The sequence below is a fragment of the Trachymyrmex cornetzi genome, unplaced genomic scaffold (genome assembly GCF_001594075.2).
Source record: "Trachymyrmex cornetzi isolate Tcor2-1 unplaced genomic scaffold, Tcor1.1 scaffold117, whole genome shotgun sequence".
Classification (NCBI taxonomy): domain Eukaryota; kingdom Metazoa; phylum Arthropoda; class Insecta; order Hymenoptera; family Formicidae; genus Trachymyrmex; species Trachymyrmex cornetzi.
The window spans coordinates 1,515,888-1,533,204 of record NW_017295730.1 but is presented as its reverse complement, the minus strand read 5'-3'; the positions used below and the strand labels follow the sequence as shown (position 1 = coordinate 1,533,204).

The 17,317-nt window shown below is 35.3% G+C and overlaps 1 protein-coding gene across 2 annotated transcripts in view; it reads right to left on the bottom strand.

The window, feature by feature from the left end:
• LOC108765743 (uncharacterized) overlaps positions 1-17,317 on the bottom strand; it is a 150,704-nt gene that overhangs the window by 49,617 nt on the left and 83,770 nt on the right. For both annotated transcript variants that reach the window (XM_018514588.1, XM_018514596.1), the window contains exons 5-7: positions 15,565-16,173; positions 14,125-15,038; positions 6,322-6,611 (exon numbers count right to left, since the gene is read on the bottom strand). In XM_018514588.1, the coding sequence (XP_018370090.1) occupies positions 6,322-6,611; positions 14,125-15,038; positions 15,565-16,173 (1,813 nt within the window). The remainder of the gene's footprint in view (positions 1-6,321; positions 6,612-14,124; positions 15,039-15,564; positions 16,174-17,317) is intronic.

The window sequence follows — 17,317 nt, the reverse complement described above, 5'->3', positions numbered from 1 at the left end:
CGTCGTCGTCGTCGTCGTCGTCGTCGTCGTCGTTGTCGAGATTAAATTGATGGACACCGTCGGGACACTGTCGGAGTTTCGCGTAATAGGAAGTTACGTCGTAACTGGGGCATAAAATCGCGTTACGTCATACGATCATTCAGACGATGATTAACCCGACGAGGTAGCGAACTCACGATTTCATTAATAAATCATCAATACTCGTGGCACAAGAGTGATTACGATAATGTTAATTAGTTTGACGTACATATTATGATGCCAAAATATGTCGTGTTGAAGTATCATGATGAAATATTACGTCGTAAATGTATGTAATTTTATTTCATACATTTATAACATGTGAAATTTATTTTAGGTATTTATATAAGCGCAAATAAATATTTCACGTGCTTCTGTTATTTAAAAGGATTGTAATCTGTCGTCTCTTGAAAAATACTGCTTTGAAATATCATTTGTTATTATTATTTTAAAGCAATATCTCGACGATAAATATGTAATAACGCACAAAGCGCAAAAGTAAAAGAGAAATTTTTCCACGGTGAAAGAACTTGTTCTTTGTAAAAAAATTTTGGTATGAGAAAAATGTGTGTTTGATATCGTGCGTTTGAACGCCGACTTGACTTATTATCCGCCAGCATTATAACGCCCTTTCACATCAATTTATTTTATTTGGACGTTTGATGCAGGAAATAAAAAAGAGCGTTCAGTTTCTTTTCATTTTAAGTGTCTCTCGCACTCTTCTCTTTCTCAAGAATAGGTTGTAAAATCACAACCGGAATTAATTAAAACCGAAAATATAAGCCTATGTTTATTTAATCTAAAGTAATTTTAATATAATTAATGCGTATTGCGCGTAATTAATACATTTTAAAATTAATAATTAAGTTTTTAATATTAATGTACTCAAGATAATTTTGCCTCTTTCTGTCAATCAAGTTAATTCATTTTACGAAAAGGTATGGAGAGAGAGAGAGAGAGAGAGAGAGAGAGAGAGAGAGCTAAAAGAGAGGATATTAATTGATTAACGAATAAATTAATTAGCAGAAATCATTTCAATAAAGTTTATTATAAAATTAATTATTTCTATTGTATATAAATACTTGTATGTATATTTATTATTGTTTGTATGCTTAATAATATAGTTTTAATTATTATTTCTGTCATACAAAGTAAAAGAAAGAGATGATAGAAATCTCTTGCTAAAGTCGTATTAGATTCATTAAAATTTGATATCTTTCAATGCTTTCAGATAATGAAAAAGAAAGTTTAATGCAAACCCATTTATTCTCCCTGTCTGAGAGACTCGCGAATGCATAATTCGGTATTAATTATTGTCTCCTTTATGCGAAGGTAGAAATTTCTCGCTACGTTGTATTAAACTTACTCAATCACGGTACAAGGATGTGGAAAGTTTTTGCTCTAAAATGCAACTTGCATATCGTTTATGCTCGTGTCGTGTAAAATTAATTATAATAGAGTCCGATTGGCGGTGGTGACCTAGTTAGGATAATCGGTAACAAGGATTGTCCAATCCTTTCGATGGGAAAAGCAATTTCGATATCGAGCTCATGCTCCCTCCGACATCCAATTTACATTTCATATTCCCTAACATGGCACAAATGCTTTGATAATATAAGCAAGAAATAATCGCTGCTTTATTACCATTTCGAGAAACTCGCTATTTTCTTACGTTAAATTCGAAAACTCGATATCGTTACATATAATATGAAATTGATAAGAAACGTAGCGCAGTGAAAGAGATTGTGAAAATCATAAAACGTTAAATGTTATTTTTTGAATGTGAAGAGCTTTCAAGATTATCTTGCGGATTTATTTTATTCGCTTCAGCACTTTCACAAATTAGCAGTCTCATTTTATGAATCGATTTCTGACGATCTGCTCTATTATTCAGTTGAATTCTACATTCTCATTGAACATAAATTATAATTCTAGATCTTATCCTACCATTTTATTCTCAAGTAGTCATTATTTTCAGATTGAAATTTAACATCTCTTTATACATATGCATATAAATTTAATAGATGATATGAAATGTTTTCCCAAAAATTTTGATAATTAAATATTGTTTTTACATTAAAATCCCTTTTACATGCAATCCTTTTCAATTTTCTATTCAACAGTTAAACGTGACTTCAGTTTTTACGCAATGCAACCGATGGTTTTTTTTAAAGCAATCAGGTAAATTTACGATGCTGCTGTTACGCGTATTGCTTACACCAATGGTCTCGGGACGATTCAATGTTATCCAAGGCGTTTTAGCGTGATTGGATGCCAGTCGACGAGAGATTGTACGCGACGATCGAGAAAACGCGCATTGCAGCGAACGACGATGCAAAGCGATTTCGAGACTTAGAGAAAGAAAAGGGGAGGGAAAATACAACGATTAAAAAGGGATGTCTGAATAAACGTGATCTTTCAGGCGTAACGTTACTCTCTTTTGAGAACGATCGGAACTGATCGAGCAAGCCGCAAGTATTTCAGGAATCCGAAATGCAGGAATGAGAATTTCGAGAGATTATACCATAATTCCCTTTCAGTAAGATCTCTGAGAATTTGAAGAAAATCTGTGGCTTTTATTAAAAGAGACCTACAATTTTTAACTTTATCTTGATATTTCAATGTCAACATTAAGTTTTTGTGAAAAATAGAAATTTTTTCATATTTTCATTTACAAAACAATATTGATATGGAGCTTTTACAGCAGAAAAACTTTAATAAGTTATAATCCTTAATATTTTAAGTACATTTAAGATAATTATAAAGTAATTATGAAGTAAAAATAAACACAAAGTATTATCAGTATCCTCAATGAATACGCATGTTGAACCGTGGTCCATGAGTTTTAACGGAGTTGATAAGTAAACTCGCGCGCACTCTCAATTCCGAGCTAACATAATAATCGTTAATTGCGCAGACTTTACACACGGCTTGAAAGTTGTAATGGCGCTTAGTTTCGTTTAGAGCCATTTGCGCGACCGGGACGTGGCGCCATTAGAAAAACTTTGCGATTTAACACTGCTGCACGGTTGTGATTCTAAACGACGTATTATTTCCCTTTAAAAGCAGATGAGGTCGCAATTGAACTATACAAACCGCTCAAATAAAAAGACTATTAAAGCGCTTGATAAATCAATTTTTTTTAATTATGGAGAAAAATTATAACAGATAATCGGGCCGCAAATGAATAAAACAAGTTCATGAAATATGTGTAATTTAACATACTTAGTATTTTAACATCAAAATTATTTATAAAAAATCAACATATAATTTTATTAATTTAACCGAAAGTTTAATTAATAAAACGCGAGCGTTAGCTCTTTTTTAATTAAACCGGTCTTTTTTTGCTACATATCTATATTGGAATGTAGTAGCGTTTAAGAGAGGAATAAAAATGTGCTTTTTTATTCATTTACCGCGAGAAGTTCGATTACACGATGAGGAACTTTCTATTTATTGTTTTACGAGGACCTTTCAGCTAAGAAAAACATGACCGGGAAAACGCGGACACGATAAAAAGTGATTCCTTCGAGAATCTGCGAGCAATCTTACAGCGCGATGCGGTGCAAAAGTCGCGAGTTTCCTGGCGAGACGTAGTCACTTTAAATCCGATCGATTGGCAATTTCGTGGGAAGAGAGGGTGCGACGAGCTGCTTTTACTTCGTTCGGCGAACCGAGCGACTCTTGTAAACGGATTGGCTTCCCTCAAAGTGTGCATCATCAGTGCTTATAATTCCTCCTCTTTCGAAGCTGCGAATGAACCACCGAGAAGGGAAATCTATTATATCCATATGCACGGCTGCGTATGTGAATATTTATAATACACTCCACGAGCATTGATAATTTACTAGAATATTCTAAAGCTCAATTAGAGCCAGAAATTCTAATGTCGAGATAGTTTTCAAATACAAGCGATCAAGATTAGCTAATTGGTATCATATAAAGTTCGCGTGCCTGTGTAATTGTGCTTATGTGCGAATCAATTTGTCATCGGATATCGATTTCTAGCTTATGATACTGACAACCCCAGAAATTTAATATTGCTGAATTTAATAATGAAAGACAATAGTTAATTATTTATTTTATACATACATTAAAAGTACTGTTCATTGGTTTTAGTATTTCAAATAAATAATTATTACCTTTCAGTAATAAATTGCCCAATATCAGATTTTTATAAGAGAAGTTAATCATTCAAGCAAATTTTACATGCCAATTATTTAACTTTGTTAAAAAAAATTGAATAATTAATATATCGTTCCACTTTAATGAAATTGATAAATTATAGTATTAAACACACCATTTGAAGAAGATAAAATGAATACGTTATAATTCTAAAAATTTTATATAACGTAATAATTATAAATTAATTTAAATTCTAAATTAAACATTTTCTCAGGCAAGATAAGTTGATTATTCAAATCTAAAAAAAATCAATCATTATATTTTCATATATTGCTAATTCTTTGTTCCAATATACCAATTTTTATTTTGTCAGATTATCATTGACTGTCTCGATTGTCATTTTGATTGTTGCAAATACTGTAGGTCTTTAAGTATATAAAACAGTAAATAAATCGAACATTCCAGTTCGTGATCTGCGAGCAAATGGCACTTAAAGCTTCGGAAGGAGCAAAATCCATTTTAGCTTCGCCACAACTTTTGCTCGCGTGGATTTGTCGGCGCGATTCGCAAGTTTCTAATTCCTGAGTCGTGTTAATGGCAAGTATACATTCGCAACAATGTTACTTTTGTTGCGGTCGTATCAATGTGGCTACGAGTAGTTTTCCCGGCTACATGTCACCGTTGTCACTCTTCAGTGAATTGCCGCGGTCGGACCGTTGACAACAATTCAACCATTATGGGATCACATAACCAGAACAGAGCGACGAAATTATTTCGTAAATCTATAAAGGAGGTTCGCTAATTTTTCATTTATTCTTCGAAACGAACACTTCGAACGTTTAATCTCGAACTTGAAAAATGTTTAAAAATACAGAGAAAATATTATATTAGTTTTATTAAAAAATTCTCTATATAACACATGAAAAAAATTACTAAATCTTAATTAAAATTTTATTTCTTTGAATAGTACTAAGTAAATATTTACTTATGGTAAATAAATATTTACTCGATAAAAAATAATAGTTAAATCGAACTAATGGTTTTTATATGAAATAAACATATTTTTATATTTAATAAGTATTTATTTAAAACAATTCAAACACAAATATTTATTAAAACTTAGTTTTTTTTAGTGCATATACCATTAAATAATGAATGCAATAAGTTCAAAAATTTAGTTGTAAAGAAACGTTTCTTAATTTTATTCGTGTGTTTCACACATGCGTGTTATATTAATTTTATATTAAAAAAAAATCGTAATACTCGTATCTAGAATTATTGATTCATCTTTTGTAAATGTATTATAGGTTCTTAAAGAAGAACGCTTAATGATCTCGATACAGTACATAAAGAAAAAGTATATAGAGAAAAAGATATTTCAATTCACAAGGGACAATTGTGACGATAAAGTATAGAATGTGGTTGATATTTTGTAAAAATTCGTGGACGTCAAATGACAATAGGGACCATATGTTACGCTTCGCATCGGTTGGCAAAACGCGCAACTTTGTCGACACGATTCATTGCGAAATATGCATACATGCTTTCGATATATGTATGTACGTAATGTAAATCGAGTCCAGAGGGTTGAATTTTTTAATTAAAAAAATGGTCGCTAAAATGGCTTCACTCACAACTATAGTTCCTATTTAAATATTTTTTTTGTTATGATCTTCTGAATAAAAAAATCTCTGCAAAGCAGAAGTAGCATAAAAATTAATAATTTTATCTAATTATGTAATCATTCAAATATAAATAAATTGCCTATAAGCTTCCGCAATGTAAATTTATACGTATTAATTACCGCAAATACATAGAAGCAATTTATTTATATTTGATTTATTCTTGAAACCACAAGATTATTTTATTTTAATTATATAATTATTATTCATTCAGAATAATTAAATAAATGCATGACAAAATTAAGAAATGTTTCTTAAATAATGTCTGATTTCACCGTTTCTTGACAGGAACTTTAAAATAAAAAGCAATTAAATATTTTTCAATCTGTCTTAAGTAGTTGCAAATACTTTCGGAGTCAAGGAGAACAAAAACACAATCACGAGTCTAATTACGACAAAATATATCATGCCAATATCTAATTTTCATAAAATATCGTGGAATCGCGTCGACGACGGAATCTCGTCGAATGGAGGGACAATAATAGCAAGGTTTTACCCATACTGATGCCAGAGCTGGACGGATCCTCATTCTTGGCGCCCCAGCTGCCAGCCAGGTTGAGTGCCAACAGCGGCCGTTCCTTCAGCAACTCAGCGACCGATGCCAGACCCTCGCATCCGCAGCCTAAATGGGGCAAGTGCAACGCCTGCACTTGAATGCAGTCGCGAAGTGCCTCGCAGACCCGGGACACTTGCTCACCGGACAGATTCATGTCGAGCACCAAACGCGACAGACTGCCAGAGGCGTGACTCAGGCCGCGACAAAGAGCATTCACCACGCACTCCAGTCTGAAATCAATCGCATTAATGGCGGTGTTAATGGGACACTTAGGCATGTTCCTGCATTTTATCATCCAATGCATTATAACGTCAAATTAAACCAATTAAAATAAAATGAAACTTGGACGTTTACAAATCCTTTAAAGTCAGAAATATATGTGTAAAACTCAAAGACATAGAACATGGACTGCGGTATCCGTATCTAAATAAATGTAGTCAATAAAAATGAAAAGGAAGGAGTGTAAAGACAGCCAATCTCTTCTCTTTTTAAGATATTGGTTGAATAGAAAGAGATAAGGACTGACTGTCTTCGTATCCTATTTCTCTCATTTTTATCGACACATAGATGACGCAATCCATGCTCTTCGTCTTCGATAAAATTAATGTTGAGAAACAAAGAATGTCATAAATACAAGGCTCATTAATGGATAGTTTTTGAGCTTTAGTATCAAATGTGTAAGAATTTTGTTGTTCTCACAGAACACCTTTGATACACATCATAATTAAAAAACTATCCATTAAGCTTTTTGCCTATAATATTTTTTATATACCACATTATACTAAATACATTATATGTAATTAACTTATTTTATCAATGGAACATAATTTTCCATATAATAATTAGTATAGAATCTTTGTCCAGTCTCTTTTCACGGGGCTCAGTGAATTAATAATTTTCTTGTTAAATACACATGATGAATTAATTGTCCGTTATAAACTGCAAACATTTTTGGAGCTTCGTGTACAAATTATACATGTAATATCTATTTGCTCCGGAAGCATGGTTAATATTCAGGTTATATAATGTACATTTCGATTTGAATTATGGTAAATGAAACGCGAGCGAAGGGAATTTCGCATCGGTGTTACGTTAGCAATGTGTTATATTCTGATATAGGAATAAAAACTGCAGCGAATCAGAAGCGCCTGACGTGAGGGATGAAGAAAAAGGGATGCGCTTTCGGAGCCGCGCGCGCAAGATGCAACCAAAATTCGGTTGGCGCGGTGAGTTAGCGGTGTGGAAGTTCGGCGGACTCGTCGGCAAATATATTTATGCATATGTAATGCGCATTTCACGCTGTCTATTCGTGGCGTTATTCCTCCAGCGTATCTGGCGTGCGCGTAGATACGCATTATGCAAAGTCCCGACGCTCCTCTGGGGAACGTTAGGCGAAAGCCTGGATTTTCTCGCGCGTGGTAAGCCGACAACGAGCGAGCGGGAGAGAACGCTGGCGTTGCACATCCCGATTACTCTCGGCTCTCGAAAATTGGCCCAAGTCAGTAGTGTAAGTTCTAACTAGCGTTTAGAACTTCTCTCTCTCCGCGAAGATGAGGAGAACAAGAAGGATTCCTTCACACCTTCCTATTATTCAGAGACGACGTGTTATTATGCTCTTCATGTCGTCGCGCGGTCTAATATTAATATAAATTAGTAATAGTAATTTGCAACAACGAACAAATGTTACATATATAATGGAAAATAAATATATAGATAATTAATCAAATAATATAAGATTATAGAGAGTTTTTCAATAGTAAATACACTAATTGGACATATTTAAACTCTTATTATTTCACAAGATATTGTTTAAAATAAAAACTTATGAATAATTTTTTACTTAATTTTTTTGAAAATTTTCATAGTGTTTGGATTCGCAAATTTCCGGATTACACGCGTGTATGAACAAATTCGATATATTTTTCTTTCCATTCTACTTCCTCTCATTTTTTGAGTTTTCTCTCTTTCATATATTCTTTTTCTTTTAATTCTTTTACCATCTGTATTATTCGCTTTTTTCTATACAATCGTTTTTTTTTTATATTTTCTGCTTCTTCCCATTATCTTTTCTTCATCGCTTTCTTTTACTTTGATTTTTGCCTTTCCTTTATAGCGAATTACGTTATTGCGACCGAAGCTTTTCGAAGCTTTCGCGCAGAATTGGCCGTTCCGCCTTCAAAACGTGAGAGAATTGCGGGTGAAGCGCGCAAGCGGCGTATTCGCAAAAAGCGCGGGAGGGACGGCTAATAGTGCAGTTGCGAAAATGGCAGGCAACATTCTCGTAACGTGGATCGTAATATTAATCGAGTATTTGCTCTGGCTTTCGACATCGTCGGAAAGTACGCGGGAAGAATTCGTAAACACCTTAGAAGGCGCATCACAGCAAACGTGATAATCCACCGCATTTCACGCAAAAAGGGAGGAAAAGAGGGAGAACTTCCACGATGCCACTTTGCATGGTAACTGGCTTCAAACAAGCGATAAAATATCGCAAATTTCAAAAATTTCACTCCGTATCTCGTTTGGTTGCCCGAATAAAAAAAAAACAGGCTATAAGATTCTTTAATTTATTAATTTCTCAACAGAGTTAAAAGGAAAGTATAATTTCGGATAACGTTATATATTAAATAGCTGAAAGATTATACAATGTAAATTATTTCCCAAATAATTATTTTAGAAGGAGAGAATAAATTACACTTTACTTTATTGTTGGTTAAGTGTATTTTTTACCATTTTTATTAAACATCTTCTATATATAATCGTTTGAGAAAAATTATAGATTAATCAAAGGATAAAGAATATAAAAATTTGCGAATGTTAAATATCATTATAAGATAAAATACGATAGATACGCAAAGATCGAAGATTGAAGTTGATAAGATCATGTTGTGCTCGATTGTGGCTTTTATCTTGCAGCGTATGATAGCTTCAGTAATATCCGGAAAGAATGAACTCTTTAGGAATATTCAAAGCGACGATGGCCCGATCGATTCGTCCGAATAGAAAAGATAGACAGGAATATTGACTCTCGCGCCATGAGAACAAAAGTGACGGCCTACGTTACGGAAAAGCGATTGAATGAAGCATAAAGGGTTTGGTAAAGGTGGAACTGAAACAAGGAGAACGTTTCGACGCGAAACAATGAGCTGCCGCACATCGTCGAGAGAGTTTCTCCGAGGCAAATGGTAGATGTTCGTCCCCTTTTATTCCTCCGTCTCGCAGTTGCATCGCGGAAAAGATACTACTCTCGTGGAGTTTGAAGAGACTTCGCGAGAGGAGTTGTATATTCGGGTTGGCAGAAAAGACCGATGACGAAAGCAGAGTGAACGAAAGCCCTCAGCTTTTGTGAGCGTAATCGCATTTAGAATCAAATACAATAAGGAGAGAAAGAAGATTCGGAAAATATTTTCCATGTTGTAAATATTTGGAAAATATGATTACCTGATTTACAACTAATTCCTTAAACGCCAATCAGATCTAAGTTATTTGTAATCTAAAATGTTTGGATTGAAGACATCATTTCAAAAGCATTTCGGTTCGATATATCTGGTTTGGTTCAGCAATTAAAAATCTGTTTACATTTTTATGGGAGATGTTAAATTTTTCATGTAAAGAAAGTAGCGAAGTGAAGAATAAAATCGTAATATGTATAACGGCGAAGGGAAAGTCCCCAAGGAAAAGCTCGAGGCAACGGGATAAAACCAGAGGGATTGAGGCTGTGAGATTCAATGAGAGCGCGAAAGGGTAAAAAAGGGGAGATAGTAAGCCCGGTCGCAAGTTAAAGTTCGCGACGTGTCTCGTCGTTTTCTTTAATTTTCCGTTGTGACTCTTTTTCTACTCTTTTCCTGCCTTCGTCTCTTTTTCCACTGAGCTTTCTTTCGAGAACTTGTTATTGCCCGCACTCTTTGCAGAGAGTACATTCTTGTTGTTATGTGCTGTGCGCATTCGTAATGCTCTTCTTTGCCTCGCGCTAAAAACGGGAATTCGCGCCACGCTCAGAATACATAATTCAACAAAAACTATATGTTGTCTGGAAAATAAATTCCCCAATAAAGATAAAAAGGTGTCTCTTGATTTCGAGGTTGAACGAGATTGAATTCTTAAGGGGATGTTGAAGGGACGATCGAACTTGATCGATGTCGACAGTAGACAGACTTTTTTAGTTTTAAATTTAAAATGTCGATAATAATAATATCTTTAATTCATTTCTTACATTATATCGTTTTGTCTCATTCAATTGCATACATCTATCCTTATCTAATATATTGCAGCTAGCAAGATCTAACATCTACTGCTATAAGACACAAATACCGCTGTTTTTCATTTTTATTTTAAGTTTTCGTTAAACATACATATAATTTAAAATTAAATAAAATCTTTTTTTAACTTTTAATCTTAGTTTCATAAACTCAGTATTTTCGTTTTTGTAGTCCGACAGGTGGTGCAACGTCATTTTGTCTCTATAGGAGCTACAGAACTTTTATATTAAAGAAACATTTTATTTCAGGTGATAGCTCTATGAATTAAAAAACGTAAGTTTTTAATTTTTTATTTTAGATTTTAGTTTTTTTAAAATTTCAAAGTCAACTACTCCGTCTCTCCTAATTTTGCGTTTACTTCAATTCAAAAAGAATTTCTGATGCCGTTCAGTCAATTCGGAGATTTTTATACGTCTGTATCGATAATATCGTCACTGCTGCAACCCTTTACGCATAAAAAATCAGATAGTTTTGCGTTCTGTTCACAAAATGGTAATATTTATGTAAAATATAATTAAATACGTTTCATATTAAGTCGTATGTAACAAAACACATACAGATATGTTAAAAATCTAAAAAATAATCTAAACTAAAATAAATAAGATAGATCAAGAACAGAGAAAGAAGAAAATAGAAAAAAATAAGACAATAATAAATTAATTCATAAACCTATTTAGAGAGAACTATTTAAATATAGACATTTTAACTAATATTTTTAAAAATTAATAGACGAGTCAAGTGGCAATTGCGAATAACATATTCTAACAATAATGAATCGGCGGCTTTTCGAATTCCGCACGTTTGCTTCATCTTAAATTCGAGGTCGACACAACGGCAAGTTCATCGGTGAATCGAATATCACGAACCCGCCCGTGGAAATACTTTCTCCGTCTCCTCGGGGACACGGAGAAAAGGAGAATTAAAGCGTCTCGGTAGAATCGAAAAACATAAAGCTTGAAATAGTCGAACGACGCCCAAATGCGTGCTTAAAATGAGAGAAATCGATAAAGTTCTAGTGAAAATACGGTAATGTGAACAAGAAATTAAAATCTACTGCAAAGAACATAAACGAAAAATCTCAAAAAGGTTCAGAAGTACCTTTGCGTGCTATGTAATGCAATTGCATGGATGTTATGCGCGCAGATGCGTAAAATAATCTTATTACGCTCGATGAAGCAGCGGGAAAAATGTAGGAGTACGCAAACGAAAAAAGTTTATGCATGAATCTTCGTCCATGCTGCCGTCCATGATATCAAGTAACTCAGTAGTTTAATTATTGTAATGTAGATAGCACTCGGCACACATTTATAGAGCACGGAAATTCAGCAATGTAAATCTTTCATTCTAGGGAGCCACGAATTATCACTCTTTAATGACGGAAAGAAATTAATATAAAGTGATGATTATTTTTATTTTAATTTATGGAAGATTGACGATAATGACTTTTACCAATTTTTTTCGCGGTACCCAGGCTGTAATTATTACAGTTCTCATTATGAAGCGGTCGTTGAATTTCTCATGGGTTAAAAACCGCAGATCGAGGTGGTCTTTCTCGGCAAAAGTTTTCTCATTCGTGAGCGAGCCAAGCGCGCAAGTATGTGAATGTATATTCGCTCGATTCTCGCAAGGTAAACACGCTTTTTCCACGTCTGCCGTTTCTTCGCTCCCTTCGGGCAAAGACAAATATCCGTGGACCCTTTCGTCGCCCTTCGCTGCGCGACAAAACAAATTTTTCAATTTTGACGTCTCCGTGGGAATCGCGCGAGCCTGATGGAAATTTTGGGGGTGGCCACCGGGCTTAATAGTAAATCCTGATAATATTTATACTATATGTTCACGAGGGTGCAGCCAAAGATCAATATTTAAAAAATTTATGGTTGTTACAATTGTTACAAATATAAGACAATGTATACTGATTATGACGAAAATGTTAATTATAGTGTACGCATCACAAATTCTAGAAAACCTTTTATTTCAAATTTGTAATTTATGCTAAATATAAGTAATTCATTATTTTTTAAATAGAGATTTATTTATGGATTTTTTCTTTTTTACATTGGACGATACAAATCTTGATGTAAGTACAGAGATCTACGTCCATCTATATAAAGATTAAAATTTATTCATTAATTTTGTTCCTTTTATTTGTCTTTCTTCACTGTTAAATTTTATAGGGTCAAATTAACTTAATGTAAGTCGCCACTGCTCCTACTAAATATATCGTTATTTTTAATTAAAATGATAATTAAATTTGACACTATATAATGTTAAATTGATACTGTATAGTGTCATTCAAATATAACCATTGTTTTAGTAAAAAATAACGATATTATTGAGTAGTCACATTAAGTTAATTTGACCCTATAAAATTTAACAGTATTCTTTTACTTTATCTCTCAACGTAGCAATCTAAATATAGATCTCTGTTCGCTCTCTCGTCTTTTGCACTTCTTTTCACGGAAAGAGCAAATATCCTCATTGGCCGTTTGTCCTGGCCAACCTCTATGACCTCTATATGACCGAGCAGACAAGCAGACTTTCTGTAATAACTCTTCGTCGTCGTCGAAGCTATCGATGACGCCATATCGAGCGTCCTTGAGGTGCAATAATGCCGACACGTTCGCTAGTTCTTTATCCTTCGAGCTATTGAGTCACGCAAGTGGATCCACGCGATAAGTCGCCCCGTAAAATAGTCCCGTACTTTTCAATGTAGAAAGTCATCGTTGTGTTTCATTGTTAATTGAAAAGTTCTATGGAACAATAGCGCGAGAACTTTAGGTGAAAGTTCAATCGCGGTCAAATAAAAGATTAGTAAGTAAAAAGAAAAGTAAGTAAAAAGAAGCAGTGAAATGGCAATAAAACTGGTAGTAAAAGAAAAAGGAAAAAAATTAGGAAATATAGAGGGAGTCTCACAACTATCGTGCAATATTTTAATAGCATATTCTGGAGACAAAATAGAATAAAAAATCCTAATATACAGAATTCGCGCGATGAGATTCGTAGTTACACAGACATGTCCATCAATCTATTATCTCTTAGTAAGACGCGTGTCTGTGTAACTACGAGCTTTAGCTCGCAAATTCTAAGTGACATTATCAGTTATATGATCGGTTATTTGATAATTCAAAAACTATTATAACTTCAATATTTTCACAACATTAGAATTTTTTACTCTATCTTCAGAATACGCTATTAAACACTACTGTATGGTGATTATAAGATATCTTATAGAAATAATTAAGCGGATAAGCAAAAAATTCAAGGTAAAAATACTATACGAGCTTCCTGCCAATCTCAGCAATTCAATTATGTGACGGTAAACCCGGTAAACCCGTCTGGCGCGTTGAACATAGTTTATTCTCCTGAAGCGCGCTTAACAGGCAATCTTACTAGTTGTTTGGAACTTGCCATTCTCGGAGAGATCGCGACAAGTGGAAGTTTAGAGTTCGCTTCGGCAAGTGAGTATATCTGTAAAACGACTCACCTATCATGGGCCGCCTCTTCGAGACAAGTGATGACAAGCTCGAAATCGTTGAGCTTCTTTTTACCGAGCACACTCTTTAAATGTCCGGCCAATCGCTGCGCTTCGTCTGCAGGGAACTCCTGTCCCAACAGAGACGTGATCCTGACGAGTTTGACGCTCTCATTGCCGGCGAGCGCATCGAAGAAATCGTCTAGATATCTTGGATCGGATCCACGTTCGACTTGGAACACCACTTCGAGCGCCTCAAGCGTGCAAGCGGGACTGTCGAGGATCCTGGCCCATCCTTCTAGCTCTAGAGGGGACGTGTGCACCAATGGAGCCGGAGGACGTTCGTTGGGCGCGGGCCCGAATCCAGGGCCCGCGCCGACCAGTCGGCAGACCGCTGAGATGTTGCCATCCGACGCGCCGGCTGCCTTCAACAACGAGAACACGGCTCTGGGTGGCACTTCCAGCGGGCATAATTGATTCAGAATCAAGTGGGTCTTGGGACCCAGCAAGCCGGCTAAATGACCGATGATGCCCGAGGGTAGGCCCTCCAATTCACGGCGCAGGATGTTGGCATATTGCGCCACCGAAGTAAGATAGTACGCCGCCAGGAATTCTGCCACTGCCATATGAATAGGCGTGTAAAGATCTGGTTTACGTCTTTGACCGAAGGTCAGTCCCCTCGTGAGAAAACCGAGTCGAGTGACCTCGATGCCTCCACCTCGTGCCCTTAGCTCGGCTTCCGTGTAACAGCATCTGCCCTCTCTTAGGGCAGCCAGGGACACCTTGCCGAAGTCCTCGAGACGCTTCCTACAATGGCCTGGAATCTCCTCGTTATAGGGAATCGGCGGGTCTAAGCTCCTTTTCACGATGCACTTCACCGCTGCTTGCACGAGGGCGCTTGTCTCGGTCGGTAGATTTCCGGAGTCCTGATAAGCAAAATCATGCTCGTGGATCAGGACATTTCTATAGGATTTTCTAGGGCTCTCTACGTTATACGCTGTCTGGATCCAAAAGAGAACCAAAAGATATACCAAGAAAAAAAATTTATAGTCACAATAAGACTGTTGTGTATATATACATAAATAATGTAAAAACAATCACTTAGACATTATTTTAAAAAAATCAGTTTTGTTAAACTATAATAGAAATACATTTATTAAAAATAAATTTACGTAAAAATAATTTATGTAAAAATAAAAATTCATTGCTAAATTTATTTTATCGTTAAAGATAATGCTTCTAGCGCACGTGAGTCTTTAAATAAAATTAATAAAAACTATCTAATATAAATAATTCGATGTTTTATAAATCTAATAAATTTTTTATTTTCGTTACAAGTTTTATACGATCTGTTAATATTTTTCTTTTAAGAAATAAGAGACGTAATTTTCTAATTAAAATTCTTCGCATTGTAACTAGCAGACATCCGATATTTCTAGTTACAAATCCTACCTGATACAAGCAGCAGAGCATGATCCAACCGAGTGGATGCTGGCCGAGTTGCCTGACGGATTGCGGTTGCACATTAAGCGCTTCAAGAAACTCGCAGGCCTTCTCGGCGATGTCGTTGTGAATGAAATAGGCCACGCAGAGCCGCTCAACGTGCGGCCACTCAAGACCGGCTAGATGGATTCTGCGTTGAACCAAGGGTGCGAGGGCGGTTGAGTTACTAGGCGAGCACGTGACCAGGATCCTGGCGTCCGGGAACAATCGTCCTTCTAGGAGATCGGCCGCATCGCCGAGTGATGCTCGGCCGCCCACGCACTCATCGTAACCGTCCAGGACGAAGAGTACGCGGTCCTCCATCAGGTGCAAAGTACGCCATACCTGGGCAACTGCATCGCCCAACGCAGCCGTTCTTGGGAACAATTCTCGCGCCAGGTAATTTAGGACGGGGCTGCCGCGAAGCTCGCGCAGCGGAACAATAAACGCCAAAGCGGGACCGTCGCTCTGTGTCGCCCATTGATGCAGTAGTCGCAAACAGAGAGTTGTCCGGCCGCTTCCGGGGCCACCCTCGATAGCGACGCGTCGCGGCGCCTCGGATACGGTACCGTCGCTCAGCTGGAAATCATAATTTGTTTCATATGAATAACATGTAATAATAAAAGTTAGAAAGATAAGTTTAACATTTCTGGCAAAAAAATATCGATCGCTATGCACTTATCAAAATTTGATTATTATTATTATTATTAATCATTATTATAATCAAAGTATTGTAATTACAATAAGGTATTATAAATCAACATATATTTTGATTATTATAATTAAGATATTATAGTCACGATATATTGATTTAGAATGTAAATTCGTGTAAAATACTTGACCCATCCCTGATCTGTTGATTAAATTAAAAAAAATTGTTTGCCACAATTATTCAAAATTTTCAACAAAAAAATAAATTGGAGCATTTCCCGCAGCGGATGAGAAGAAAACAAACATGTAGCATTAGTGTTTAATTTAAATTTCACATAACAAAACACGACAGCGTTATAAATATATTATGCAGAGTTCGTGTAAAGGAAAAATAAAAAATGCTGTGAATTAACTAAAGCAAACTCGTGACAAGCGTCATTTACGTAGACCACAGAAGACTAGTCGACTAAAGCAGAAATATAAAAAGAGTTAATATAATGAATTATAAAGTAATAGTTTTTTCATATAGCAAAAATTCTTTCCGTTTAATCGATGGTGCGAAAATAAGGGGAAAAAATTTAGTCATTTCTCCGTAATCAACTTCTCGGATTCTTCTTGAATTCCTGATCTCCAGTCAGAGCTAATTAGAATCTAAACATTCTCCGCGAACCTCTAATCTTTTTCAATAAATCAACCGTCATTTGGGATTTTGTAACTTTCAACTTCCTTATCGCCTGTCACACGTGAGATCACAATGTTCAACACTACGTTTTATAATCTGTACAATTAAATAACATGACAAAATGTTTCCCCACAAGAATTGATACGTTTCTTGAACGCTTATCTTTGTGAAGTTGCGAATTTTTCTCAAATTTCGATCCTATTAGGCTCGAATTGAAGTTCTTTTAACACCTCGTGTTATTAAAAAGCTCAAAATTGTTACTAGAATGTTGAAATTTTTTTACAGCATTGCATATTATATGCTTGAATTTTCTACATAATTATTTTGATGGTCCACCAAATTATTTTCAGATCTACATCTACATTTTTAGATATTTTAGTAAAATCGTCC